Raw genomic sequence first — 14855 nt, forward strand, 5'->3', positions numbered from 1 at the left:
TTTTGTTTTATACTTTTTTACTGGCCCGTCGCATTTCCTATCATTGGTCACTAGCCAGTCTAGCTGTCATTTAGATAGCTGTTAGGGAAAGTCACAGGTATAAAACATCTGTCTAGGATTGCTCCTTCAGCAGAGGCTGTAGATGGGATATTTTCCCTTTTAGAAACCAGAGATAGTGAACTGTATTGTTTGACATATGTAGTGTGAGAGATTAACATCTCTTGCTTAGTTCTGAGAATTAGAAGAAGGAAAGCTATTATTGTACCAGTAGTGGTGGTGGATTTTATAAGGTCTTTGGGAAGTACACCAGGAAGGATAGTGAAGAACATGTTTTATAGAATGCTTCCATAGTGGCTCTTGTTACTGTTGGTGAAGGGTCCGTGTTAATACTCACTGCCCTGAACTAGTTTCTCATTTGCCTTGCAGGAGAGTGGAAATGGATTGAGGAAAGGAACATCTGGGAGGGAGAATTAAAAACAATCTATAGTTGACTTAAAGCTTTGGGAAATGATCTGTTACTTAAAAATTTTAAGAGCCAGTAACCTCCTATCATTTGTTTCTGCATCTCCTATGTCTTTAAAAAGAAAGAAAAGTTGAGCCTGATTTGATCATCTGATCTTAGTTTAGTCAGTTTGCCAGAAATAAGTGAAGTTTGTCGTCATCTAAACTGTAGTATTTTTACGATAATTATTTTTACTATTTATATAATGTTTATTACAAAAATCTGAACAATATGACAAATAGAAAATCAGTAAAATCCCTTAATAGTACTTACGCTTCATTTTAGGCTTATTATTATTTGTGCTTGCGTGGGTATTATTTGATATAAATTGGATCATTCCATACATGCTTGTTAATTGTATATAAATATGTAAATAATGTTTTTTTATAACAATAGAATCATACATGCTTCTTTGTATCTTATACTGCAGAAATGTCTCCAAGTTAGCTGACATAGACCTGAATTACTTTTTAATAACAGTATAATGTTCCATGGTTTATATGTTCTGTAATTTATTTAATCTTTTCTCTAGTACTTTAAAAAATGCTACATTAAACAGACTCATATGTACTAATCTCTCTGTGTATGTCCTTATGTACTGATGATTTTATTTTTATGGGATAGATTCTGAAATGAGAGTGCTAATAAGCAAAAGAATATGTACATGAAAAGTTTGTGGGTTTTTTTAAAAGATGTATTTATTTATTTTTAGAGAGAGCGCGAGCGTGGGGGGGAGGGGCAAAGGAAGAGGGAGAGTGAGATCCCAAATGGACTCCACACCGAGCGTGGAGCGCATGTAGGGTTCAGTCTCATGCTCCCAAAACCAAGACCCGAGCCAAAACCAAGAGTCGGACACCCAACCAACTGAGCCACCCAGGTGCCCCTATACATTGAAAGTTTTAATAGATGCTGTACATTGATTTTCCATGTCCACCTTTTCTACCTGATTTCCTGATAGTAGGGATCTAATTTAATCAATTTGATGGGTGAAAAATCTTATTCTGTTAATTTTTTTCCTTGCAGACAATATACAGGGATCTAGAGAAATTTTTGTTGCTGTTTACTGGCCATCTTAATGATTTCAGTAACATACATTCTGCTTATTTTTCATTGTGTTTGTCTTATTCTCAGTGTGAAACAATATTTTGCATATTTTAGATATAAATGCCTTATTAGTCATGAGTTGCAAACATTTTTTTCTATTTTGTGTTTCTGTTTTTTCATTAAGGTGTTTTTCATAGTACAGAATTTAAGTTTTTTATAATCAAATAGCTATCTTTTCTTTTACAGCTTCTCTGTTTCTTGGTAAAAAGATCTTTCCAACACTTTTGGTTGTCTATATTGGCCCCTAAATACTTTTCCCAAGATTTTTGCATATGTATATATGTTTAAATTGTTAATTGGGATTAATTTTGTATTAGACAAAAGTTAGCTTATTTTCTCCTAACAGATAATTCAGTTGTATAAGCATCATTTAACTCATAACTATATTTCCCACTGAAATAAAATATCCACTTAATCAAATATTAAATTCTGGTCTACACTGGGCTCAATTTCTGGGTTTTTGTTTCTCTGAGCTAGGTCTGTACCTATACCATTCCTTACTGTTTTTAATTATAGGGACTTGAAATGTTTATAAAAGCTAATAACATGATCTTCTCTCACTATTCTTTTTTTTATAAATTTTCTTAGTTCTTTTTGTGCATTTATTCTTCTATACAAACTGTTGTGTATTGTGTACTCTTTGGGTAAAGCTTTCTGTAACTCAGATAGTGGGTAGATCCGCAGTCTTCTTTCTATGTTGTTAGTTCTGTGTGAGTTACCAGAAGACACCTCTAAGTATCTGGATATCCTCAGCTAAGAGTGTAAGTACAATCTCAGCTTCAGTCCTAAAGGGAACCAAGTCTACCAGGTTAGCTCTTTCTAAAGCTCTTTGTGGGCCAGGGAGACTAGCAGATTGTTCCAGAAATGCTCATGCAGTTGATGCCTTTTTTGGGGGAGAGAACTGCCCATGGATCTCTTGGTTTTCAACTATGGCCAAGCTTTTGTCGTGGTTTTAAGAGTTCTGAGTCTGGTGTCTGTCAGCTGCTGAGCTCAGGAGAGGTATCTAGTAGTTGACCTAGTGTTGGGACTGGAGATTATTAGGATTATTTTCAAGCATCCATCTATCCAAATCCCCTCAGGCTAACCTCACTTTATTTCTGGTTTGTATTTTAGTTCTCCTTTGGTTATTTAAAAAAGATTTTTTTAAGTAATCTCTACACCCAACGTGGGGCTCAGACAACCCCAAGATCAAGTTGCATGCTCCACGGAATGAGCCAGCCAGGCGCCCCATTTCTCATTTATTTTTATTTTAACTTAGTATAAGCTTTAAGTTATAGGTAATAAGTATGAGTAATATATCTTATGCTTTGATGGATCTACTTTATTTTTTTTAAGATTTTATTTATTTATTTGACAGAGAGAGACACAGAGAGAAAGGGAACACAAGCAGGGGGAGTGGGAGAGGGAGAAGCAGGCTTCCCACAGAGCAGGGAGCCTGATGCAGGGCTTGATCCCAGGACCCTGGGATCATCACCTGAGTCGAAGGCAGACGCTTAACGACTAAGCCACCTAGGCGCCCCTGATGGATCTACTTTAATTGTTTTCTTTGTAGTGCTGCCTATTTATTTGTTCATACCATTATCAAATATTTATTAAGTATTTTGTGTGTAGCATCATTTAGCCTTGGAGTTAGGCATATGAGGATGAATACCACCCAGCCCCTATTTTCTCAGAAACATTTTACGTAGTCTTTCACTTCTTTCCTTAAAATATTTTCACTTGGCATACACACTTCCTGGGTTTCTCTTTTCTTCATTTTTGTCCCTTTTAGTCTCCTTTGCTCAAACTTTCTCATCTAGACCCCCAAAATGATGGACCCCCAGAGCTTAATAAGACCCTTGCCTTCTCTAGCTCCATTTCATTCCTTAGGTCATCCCATTCAGTGTCAGGCTTTAAATATTTTAGCTATGATGTACTGATGTCCCTAAAGACACATGTATTTTTCAGTCTTGGCCTTTCCCCTGAATTTTAGCTTCAAATATCCAACTGCTGAATCTCCAAAAGGCTGTTTTAATAGGCATTTGAAAATTCACAAGACCACAGCATATTGCAACTGTTTGCCCCCTTGACTTTGCATTTAGTGGTCCATCTGCTCACTTTTCACATTATGACTGGTTAGCTCCTTCATGTCATTCATTAACATGAATGATTTTTGTGGTCCCACTTTATCAGATTTTCTTTCATGCTTTATAACATTCATGTCAAAGTGATTTTTTAAAAATCCTAGTTTTTTTAGCTTAGGTTTGAACTATAGTATTTTTTCATGTAGGATTGTCTTCATTTTGTGTTTTGTAGTTCATTCTTAAAACACTGTTTTGGGGCACCTGGGTGGCTCCATAGGTTGAGCGTCCAACTCTTTGGCTTACGTCATGATCTCAGGGTTGCAAAATTGAGCCCTGTGTCGGGTTCTGTTGCTCAGCACAGAGTCTGCTTGAGATTTTCTCTCCTTCTCCCTCTGCCCCTTCCCCTGGTTATGCTCAATCAGTCAATCAATAAAATCTTTAAGAAAGATGATTATGAAAGTAATATGTGTTAATTTTAGAAAGCTAGAAAAGTACAAAAAAGGAAAAAAGTCCATGTAATCTCATCATTGAAAGCGGCACTGACAATTTAGTATATGTTTTGTCTTTCTCTCCATGCGTTTTATTACTTACAACACTTGATTCATCATGTATCTACTATTAACTACTTTTTCTCTTCAGTTACTGTGTAGTGAACATTTTCCAATGACATTAAAGTTAGCTTGTAGAACATGAGTACATGGTATTCTGTAACACAAGTATGTAATAATTTGTCTAATTCCTGATTGTGATACAATTAGGTTGCTTACAATTTGCTGTTATAAACTGTGCTGTGATGAATGTGGATGATTTACATCCCCTGGATTATTTTTTAGGTTAAGTTCCAAGAAGTGGAAATAATTCTTAGGCTGTATAGTATAGTAATTAAGAACATTGGCTTTGGAGTCAGATTGCCTCAGGTTAAAATCCTGACTTCTTCGGTGTATGTGTATTTAGGCAAATTAATGTATCTCTCTCATTTCTTAATCTGTACATTGAAGATAATAATAGTTTAGCACTTCTTAGGTGTATGTATATTTAGGCAAACTAATTTATCTCTCTCATTTCTTAATCTGTGCTCCAGGCTTATCTTCTGAATTACCTGCTCCAATTCTAGAACCAGCCATTACCCCGAGAATCCCTGTTTTCTTTTATTGGGGAATGCTAGGTAGAAACCAAGACCTGGGTGCTGAGTGTGCTCACTGCTACTGGGCTGTCACTACTTCTAGTCCCTCTTGGTGAACAGAGCTAGCAAATAATATTTGTGTGTTGTTTGTGCATGCATGCACATACATATCTATAATTATTTTTATATCTATTTGTGTACATATTAAACTAAACATGAGTTCAAGTGATGTCCAGTACCACAGGGTTCATTCTAACCTTCCTCCCTTTGCTTTTCTATAACTTTCCACTCCAAAGTGAGAAGCTTGATTCCACCATCTACCATCTATTTACTTAATTGTTCAACCCCAGTATTCATGTAAACTGATTCAGAATTAACCCATATCTCTTTATGCTTTGGGAGAGGGAGAAGCAGGCTTCTCCCTTTATCAAATACAGTGAAAAACAACTTTATCAAATACAGTACAGTTTTTATGTGTGGTTCCATTTTTCTCTAGCCTTATGGTTTCCAGCAAAAGCACCATCTTCAAAGTTACTTATATCACTTCCTTTTTTCACCCACAGTTCTGTTTTTGACCTTGTGCTTTAAAGACTTCTTTATTTAGGGGCCCCTGGGTGGCACAGTTTATTAAGCATCTGACTCTTAGGTCATGATCTCTCAGTATCATGAGATTGAGCCCTGTGTCAGGCTCCATGCTCAGTGTGGAGTTTGCTAAAGTTTCTCTCTCTCTCTCCCTCTGTCCCTCCTCTCACACTCTTTCTTTCTCTCAAATAAATAAATAAATCTTAAAAAAAAAAAGATTTCTTAATCTGAAAGATTGGTTGTATGCATATACATATGCATACATGATGTTGCATATAATATATATAGCACATATATATGTAATATGTAACAATATAATTGTATGCAATATAATAACATACCTAATATGTGTAAATTGTATTTTATTTATTTTTAGGTATTTTCTTTTCTTTTTTTATCTTAAATTTCTAAACATATCTGTTCACTTTGTCACTCAGGTATGAAGTAGAAGTATTTTTCTTGCTTTTCTCCATTGTTTGAAATGCTACCTTTTATCATATTTTTTTAAATCTTACATATACTAGAACTTTTCTGTTTATTCTGTTTTATTGTCTCTTTTTGTTCAAGTTACAGACATTATATAACCTTATGATAATTTTAGTATCTGATAGATTATTCCTCTTTTTGCATATTCATATTCACTTATTTTAATTATTTGTATAATTTTCTTTATTTCAGGAACATTTTAGTGGATAAACCAAATGACCAGTCTTCAAGGTGGTCTTCAGAGAGCAACTATCCTCCCCAGGTAAGATTGTAGGTCCTGATAGTATTTAGAAGTCAGAATTTAAATAGGCATTTAATTGACCTCAGTTATCTGGACTCCATTAATAACTTATTCAGTCTTTGAAATTGTGAGATAGACTTTTATTTCCTTTTTTTTGTTTGTTAAAATGTTGGAAGAATTTTTATTTCATAGGCAAATGCAGTGTGGAGTTTGATGAAGCATAGACTTTTTACTTCTGTCTACTGGAGCATTTATTTATTTACTTTTAAAGATTTTATTTATTTTGCGGGGGGCACATGAGCAGAGGGAGAGGGAGAAAGAGAATCTAAAGCAGATTCCGCGCTGAGCATGGGAGCCCAACACAGGGCTCAGTCTCACAACCCTGAGATCATGACCTGAGATGATTCAAGAATCGGGTGCTTAACCAACTGAACCACCCAGGTGCCCCTGTCTACTGGAGCATTTAAAATCTAATATGTATTTTTTCCACATTACTAATGATGCAAGATTAAGTTTCTTGATACCTTTTGAGGAAAATGTTAATGAAAGGACTGGTTATGGTGCCGTTACTGTTTTGAGCAGTAACTGATCTGAGGGCTGATCTGAGCAGAGGTTGTGACTTCTACTGTACTTAAACTCCAGTCATTCGGTAAATGTTTAAGGAAATGTTAGTAAGTTGAACTTTGACTCAGTGACTCAATGACTGCCTTTTAGGGAAAATAAACTTAATATAGTTTGTTATTTTACTAAAGTGGTATATTTAGATGCTGTCAAGACCATGAACTAAATTCTTTCCTTGACAAGTGGTGTCTGAGGTCATTTGAATTTAAAAATAGTCATTCTTTCAGTTATATACTTTAAGCATTAAAACTTACTATGTCCATATCCTTGAGGAAATACATGCTCTGATAGGTAAAGTAGTTGGATAAGTAAAACTTACTTTTTTATTCTAATGTAATTTTTGGAAACCTAATCTTTATACTTATTTTTTCTTTTATATATATACAAGTGTGTGTGTGTGTGTGTATATATATATAAATATGTGCATACCTTTGAGATCACCTGGTGTATAAATGTTCTATTGCAGGGGCACCTGGGTGGCTCAGTCAGTTAAGCGTCTGATCTTGGTTTTGGCTCAGGTCATAATCTTAGGGTCTTAAGATCAAGCCCCGAATGGGGCTGTGTGCTCAGCAGGGAGTCTGCCTCTCTCTCTCTCTCTCTCTCTCTCTCTCTCTCCCCCCCCCCTGCCCCTCCCGCAGCTCATGTGCATGTGTGCACATGCTTGCTCTCTCTCAATAAATAAATAAAATCTTTTTAAAAATAAGTGTTCCATTGCAAAATATACATCCAAAGAATATATATTCATACTTTTTATATATGTATAAGGAATAATAAAATATCTATTTATTCATTAACTGTCTTTAGAAATATAAAACGTCCACGACCTTCTGAAGCTTCTTGTGCACCCCATCTTCTATTTGTCCTCTAACTTCACCCCAGTAACTATAATTTCATGCTTTGTTAAGCATCTTCTTACCATATTATATATGTATGTTTATACATGTGCTATGATTTAAGTTTTATCTGGCTTTGACTTTATATAAATCTAAATTAAATCACTCATTATAAATCTTGATCTGCTTTTCTTTTGCTTTACATTATGGTATTTATTAATGCTGCTGAGTATAATTATAGTTTCTTAATTTTCACTACTGTATAGTGTTCCAGTGTATAAGTATGCAGATAAGATAATGTACTTAACCATTTTGCAGTTGATAGGCTTTTCAGTTTTTTATAGTTTTTTGCTATTATGACTAGGCTGCTATGAACAGTTTTGTATGTTGTCTTCTGGTACACATGTACAAGATTTTCTTTAGGATATATGCCTTGGAGCTCAGTTGTTGAATCATAGGGTATGTGTATGTTCAGGTAATGCAAAACTGTTTTACAAAATGGCTGTATAATTTACTCTCACTGACAGCATATGAAAGTTACTGTGCATTACATTCTCCCCTTCACTTCTATGGCTGAGTTTTAGGTTTTGCCAGTCTGTTAGATCTTTCATTATAATTCACTATGCCTTTTTTTTTTTAAGTTGTTTTTTTTTTTTTAATTTATTAGAGAGAGAGCACAAGTAGGCAGAGCAGCAGGCAGAGGCAGAGGGAGAAGCAGGCTCCCTTCTGAGCAGGGAGCCCGATGCGGGGCTCGATCCCAGGACCCCGGGATCAATGACCTGAGCTGAAGGCAGCCGCTTAACTGACTGAGCCACCCAGGCGCCCGAACTCACTATGCTTTTAATTTGCATTTGCCTGTTTATATTCAAGCCTTTTTGCATATGTTGGTGGACTTATATTGTGTCTGTTGTTGGTGCATGCCCCCCACCTACTACACCCGGAGGTTGAATACATTGTGTGTGTGTGTTTTTTTTAAGATTTTTTTTTTTTTTTCTTTTTGACAGAGAGAGACACAGTGAGAGAGGGAACACAAGCAGGGGGAGTGGGAGAGGGAGAAGCAGGCTTCCCACTGAGCAGGGAGCCCGATGTGAGCTCAATCCCAGGACCCTGAGATCATGACCTGAGCTGAAGGCAGACACTTAAAAACTGAGCCACCCAGGCGCCCCGAATACATTGTGTTTTTAATCATGTTTTTCTTATTCACTTTTTCATTTTACTTAAATTGAGCCCTCAAATTTGGTATGTGTTTGTTTTTACTCAGTTGTTTTTGTTTTACCAATGAATTATATATAATTTTTTTATTATTACTGAAACTGTGGTAACCTCTTTACTGTGAAATTTTCTTTATTTGTTGTGGAACAGTATTTTGAAGGCAGTATATAATTATGGGAATTGTCTGTATTTCTCCATATTTGTTTTTAGTGATTCTAAGTTCCACTCCCCCCCGCCCCATGACCATATGGTAATTGTAAGAATTTGGTGCATATACTAGCTACTTTACCGCCCTAAAACTGTGACAAGTATTTCTATTTCTAATGTGTTTCAGTTTTATAGATAGTTGATTCTGTTATTCACAACAGTTATGTCTTATAAAGTTGCCATGAACACTGCAGTAGTGAATACTGAGCCATTGCTCCTAGGGGAAATACAGGGTTAGATTCCTCTGTGTCTTTGGTCATAACATTGTTGTCTACTGATCAGTACATAACCTTACTTTATGTGTGTTTCTGTTTATAGGCACTGTATTTTATATATATTTTGTTTATTCATTAATATTGAACCTACAGCCATAGCACTATAACTCATGCCTGAATGAAGCTTGAAATAAGAGTCCAGAGAGTGGATCACAATATGAGTGAGTCTTGCCACGGGAAACCCAGAGAGTTTTCACAGTCTTTCTCAGGATCTGCCTGATGGCATGTGGCAGACTCTTGAGGAAACTAAGGTTTTGACTCAGATTTAGCCAGAGAAAAATGAACATGTTCTAAGAGACTTTTCCACATATGTCTTTGTGTAGGTCCTGTGAACTCAGAAATGCTTCACGTAGAGGTGGCACCCCCGGACTCACGTTTCACTAGCTCTAGGTGCTCCCTTTGCTGCAGGAGTGCAGCGGCCTCTCCATTAGAACTTTTCAAGGCAGGTGGGCACTGAAGGAGGGATTGAAATTCCCCTGGGGCCCAGGGAACTTCTTTGAAATTCTTTTGTCAAGGGGGCATCACTGCCTCAGCCTGACACATATTTCCTCTGTAAGGCACATCACAGCCTTCTTGTGGTTAAAAACATTAGACATCACTTCAGCACTCTGCTTGGGGATCATTTCAGACAGCAAGATCACCAACAGAAAGCACAAAAGTATTAAAGATGTGGCACTACATAGACGGTGAAAAGGACATTTGTTTATAGTATAATAGAGTTAAACCAAGAAGGCAGAGTGTCCCTTGGTCAACTCAGATTTTTTGCCACTCTGCACATGTGCACATGTCTGGGAATGACTATAGAAGTGCTGCAAGTATTGATTTTGGTGCTGAAAATAAATTTTAGTGAGTAGGCGAATTCACAAATAAGGAATCCACAAATAATGAGAAGTGACTGTACGGTAAGTAATAATTCATTTATCGTGTCTTGAACAGATCTGAGAATCAGAAAAAAAAAGAGGATACTGAAAAACTGAAATCATTGTGATAAAATTTTAGGTCTTGGGGTTTTTTCCTAGAATCTGCTATGGTTATAATGTTCCTCTATTTGGTTATTTCCTCAGGTTTCAGCACCTGGAAGTAACTTTGTGTGTACGGATCAGAGCTATAAAAGATAGGCATGTTAATGGCCATCTGACATAGGGTCATGAGGGAAAAGATAGAAAAATCTAAGTAACAAATAGAAAAACAAAAGTGTAACATTTAGGAGGTATTTATTGGGAAAATGGATTAATACTCTATATTTAGTGTATATATTTCAGTAGATATTGCATACCTTCCTTAATGTTACTTACTGGAATAAATAAAGTAATAATGGTTTTCATTCTTGTCCTCATTTCTCTACCCATTGAAATTTTGCCCAAAAGGACTCAATTAAACTTTTTACCTTTTATTCTAAAATTTTGTCATTAGGCTAATCATCATGCAATTCTATTGGATATGATTCTGATTGGAACTTTTATTCTAATTCTGATGAAGTTGATTGTAAATCTTAAAGCCTTGTGTGGTATGTGATTTTAACATTGTCCTCATTATGATAGGTCCCTTTGTATCATTTTGCTTTTGCTATATAACAGATCACAAATTTAGTTGCAAGCCACTTACTAGCTTACAGTTGCACAGGGTTAAGTCCAGCATGATGGTGTGGGGTTCTTTGCTCAGGGTATCACAAGGCTGAAATCCAGGTATTGGATATATTGTTTTATATTCTCTCTTATGTTTTATATGTCTTCTGTCTCTATCACATATTGTTGTAAGTAATCTGCCATTGACTCTATGGAAACTAGGGTCAGAGAGAGTTCACCTTTCTAGAATTGTGTTTCTTCGTACATAAAAATAAGGTTTTAGGGTTATCATGTACTCTTAAGTGTTTTATTTCTGGATTTCTAAATTTTGTATTATCTGGAAGTCTTTTTCTGAAGGTGGTGGATAAATGGAAGTATTACTCTATTACTAGTTAACATCAAATCTCTTTTTTTTTAAATAGAAATACTTGTTTTGTATCTATATAGAATCATGGGACTCTTTTCATTCTACTTTGTGTTGTGTTTAGTTGTTAGTGTCTGTTTTCCTCATTAGATTGTAAGATCCTTGAAAAAGTAGCATTCTGTTTTACTAATTTCTGTATTTCCCTTTCAGTGGTGTCATGGCAAAGCTGGGAATTTTGTGTTTGCTGTGATTAAAAAAACAAAACAAAACCACAAGTATGTAGAAAATCAATGTGGTTAGGAATTAGATTCCAATCTAATTCAAATATTTGAGTCTTTGTGAAGTGTCCAACAGGCAGGCACACATACCACATTAGTAAGTAATTATATTTATCTAGGAATGAAGTACAAATATTTTTCTTTTAATTTATGTCTATTGTTTTTTCAAATGGCTACTAAGTTGTCAGTACATAAATCCTTATTAGTTGTTTGGAACTAACTACTTAATAAATGGAACTGTTAATATTTATTTTGCCCTTGGATGCTGTATTATCTCTTGCTGTGTAATTAACTACCCCAAACTTAGTTAAAAACAGGTGTTTATTATTTCACATTGTTACTGAGGGTCAGGGATCTAAGAGTGGCTTAGCTGGGTGGTTCTAGCTCAGGGTCTCTTTGAGGTTGCAGTCAAGGAGTCAGCCAGACTGCAGTTATCTCAAGGCTTGCCTGGGGTTGGAGGAGTCACTTTGTTGGTTCTCCAGCTTGTAGATTGTGTATCATGGGATTTCTCAGCCTCCGTAATTATGTGAGCCCATTTCCATAATAAATCTCTTATATATCTTTCTATATATCCTATTTCTCTTCTGTTTCTCTGGAGAATCCTAATATACCCAATTGTCTTCAACTTTCATGGTTCCCCAACTTTACTTTCCTGCTGCTGCTGTTGTGTCTGCTCTATGAGTGCACTTAGCCCCATACTGAAAGCTTTGGAGTGAGGACCTACTTCACAGCTTTTTGGCTCCCCTTCTTTCTGTGAGCATGCCCTTCCCACCAGAGTTTGCCTCTGTGCACTCAGGTATTCTGTAACTTCATATATTTCCTTTTCATATCATATCAAGGTTTTATAGTTTTTTTCTTTTTCAACCAATAGATTGTTTAAAATGTCTAGCTTATAGAGACACTTCAAAGAATAATAACACTCATTGCTGCAGGGATTTGGTGGTAATAAGGGAGCCTATACATTCCGAAATCTGAAATCGAAAATCTGAATTATTACAGTCTTTTTGAATAATATCTGGCAAGGGCCATTGAGAGGGAGAGTACATTTGTCCTACTCTATCCTTCCCAGGACTCTGCCTCTTAGAAATAAAAGGGTAAGTATGTTAGGTGTATACACGTTTTGAATACAGCAATTCTTGAGTAATGTAATTGTGGGGAGAAAAAGAATACCCATCTATAGGGGAATGCTAGAATACATTTTTCAAGGGATAGTGTTAACCATTAAATAAAATGAACTGGCTTTATACCAGTTAACATGGAGGGATTTCCACCATAAAGTGAGAAAAGCATGATGCAGAGAAGCATAATAAGGTCCTACTCTTGCTTACCTGAATAACGACTCTCTTTCACCAGTACGTATGGATGTATGTATGTGTGTTTGTGGTTGTGTATGTATATTTGTATGTGATGCAGTGAGCCCAGATAAAGATATGAAAGGATACACGTCTGAGTGTTAGCATTGGTGAGAAGAAGAGATGAGGGAGGAAAAAGAAAAAACAAAACAATTACTTAAAAAGTTATGCCCGTTAAAAACAGCATATATAATATTCCACTTACGTAAAGAATGTGTCTGTGTGAGTGTGTGCATAGAGTGTTAAACTGAATTATTACCAAAATGGTGGTGGTGGTTATATCAGGATGGTGGGTTTTTAATTTCTTTTAAATTTCATTCTTATCCTTCTAAAATCTGTTTTTAAGTTTAAATTAAAGCCATTTTCATTGTGGTAGACCACACATATTTTGAGACCTAATGAGAAAACATAGCTTTTAATTTGGAATCATCTGTGCTGGTAGGAAGTAAATATAGCATGCATGAAAACCCCATAAATACTTTAAAATTGTAATTGCACCCTGTTCCCTCATCAGAACGTTTTATCAGAGTTACTGATACTGCCATGCAAAATGTGTTTTTCAAGGTGACTGGCAAATATACTAGCGTTGGTTAAAATTATGTTTAGTAACACGTCTTGATAATTGCTTTAAGAAAGATTAGATCATAACTCTTCTGCTAAAATTATAAGCTCCTTCCGAGGTAGTTTAAGTAAAAGTATGATTTTACGTAATATCCTTTGCTTTCTGGGGCCAGAGAAGGCAGTTAAAATTGTTTAACAAACAACAAGCATTCTTCTTTTTGTATAATTTAATCAGGTCAGAGAAACTTCAGTGAGTATTTAATACAGTTGGTGTGTGTGGTGAGTGGGTGTGTGCTTTTGTTTTTGTAGTATATTCAGGTTATTCTTTGATGAATCATAACAAGAATATTATGGGAATAAGTGCAAAGTTAGGAAGGAAATATAAGAAAATACATGCATTTCAGTATAATTTCTAGTATACAACTAGGATACCAGTAAATTTATTAAGTGTCTTAATGGTATTTTGTCCAAATTTGTAAAAGGAGCATTGTTTATATTGTATAATACATTTTTAATTAATATAATTTACATGGACCTTAAGTGTACAGTATTCATTTTGAAAAATGAACACATAAATATAATTCACACCTCTATCAAGATATAAAATGTTTCTATCCCCTCAGAAGGATCCTTTCTGTCTTTTACCAGTGAATCTCTCTCCCCCCCACCCTCCACCCAGAGGCAATCACTATTTAGACTCTTTGGCATAGGTTAGTTATTGCCAATTCTAAAATGTAATACAAACTGAGACCTAGAGTTTATATATGTGCAAATATATACTCTTACACATGGCTTTTTATGCTCAGAATGTTTTTCATGTTTATCCATGTTGCTTGCATCAGTATTACATTCTTTTCATTATAGAATACTATTCTGTTCTATGGATATACCATAATCTGTTTTGTTTTTTTTTTTAAGATTTATTTTTTAGAGAGAGTGAGAGTGGGGGAAGGGGCAGAGGGAGAGAGAATATGCAAGCAGACTCCTGCTGAACATGGAGTCTAACATGGGGCTTGATCTCACGAACCACGAGATCATGACCTAAGCTGAAACCAAGAGTCAGATGTTCAACCAGCTGAGCCACCCAGGCAACCTATACCATAATTTGTTTACCCATCCTTCTGTTTATGAACATTTCCATTGTTTCAGTTTTTGGTGATTATAAATAAAGCTTGTGTATGCATTCTTTTCGAAGATTTTACAACTAATAATGTATTTTTTATTCTTTTGGGTATATATCTAGAGGTAGAATTACTGCATTGTAAGGTAGGGATATATTACTTTCTATGAAATTATCAGACTCCCAGTTGCTTCACAGCCTCACCAACATTTGGCAATGACACACATTTTAATCTTAGTGATTATTGTTGGTGTGAAGTGGTTTTAATTTATAATTCTTTGATGACTAATGATTTAAGAAGTTTTTTCCATTTGCTTATTGGATATTCACTTATCTTTTTTGTGAATACTCCTTTTAAAAAATGGA

The 14855-nt window shown here is 35.5% G+C and overlaps 1 protein-coding gene across 3 annotated transcripts in view; it reads left to right on the forward strand.

Moving 5' to 3' along the window:
* MKLN1 (muskelin 1) overlaps positions 1–14855 on the forward strand; it is a 177822-nt gene that overhangs the window by 37206 nt on the left and 125761 nt on the right. For all 3 annotated transcript variants that reach the window (XR_003609795.2, XM_088018511.1, XM_028106146.2), the window contains exon 2: positions 6053–6122. Coding sequence is in view for 2 of the 3 variants with exons in the window: in XM_088018511.1 (XP_087874637.1) it covers positions 6053–6122 (70 nt within the window). In the remaining variant the exon portion in view is untranslated. The remainder of the gene's footprint in view (positions 1–6052; positions 6123–14855) is intronic.

Source organism: Eumetopias jubatus, unplaced genomic scaffold (assembly GCF_037043125.1).
Source record: "Eumetopias jubatus isolate StellerSeaLion01/CBP00866 unplaced genomic scaffold, mEumJub1_p1.0 scaffold_14, whole genome shotgun sequence".
Lineage (NCBI taxonomy): Eukaryota > Metazoa > Chordata > Mammalia > Carnivora > Otariidae > Eumetopias > Eumetopias jubatus.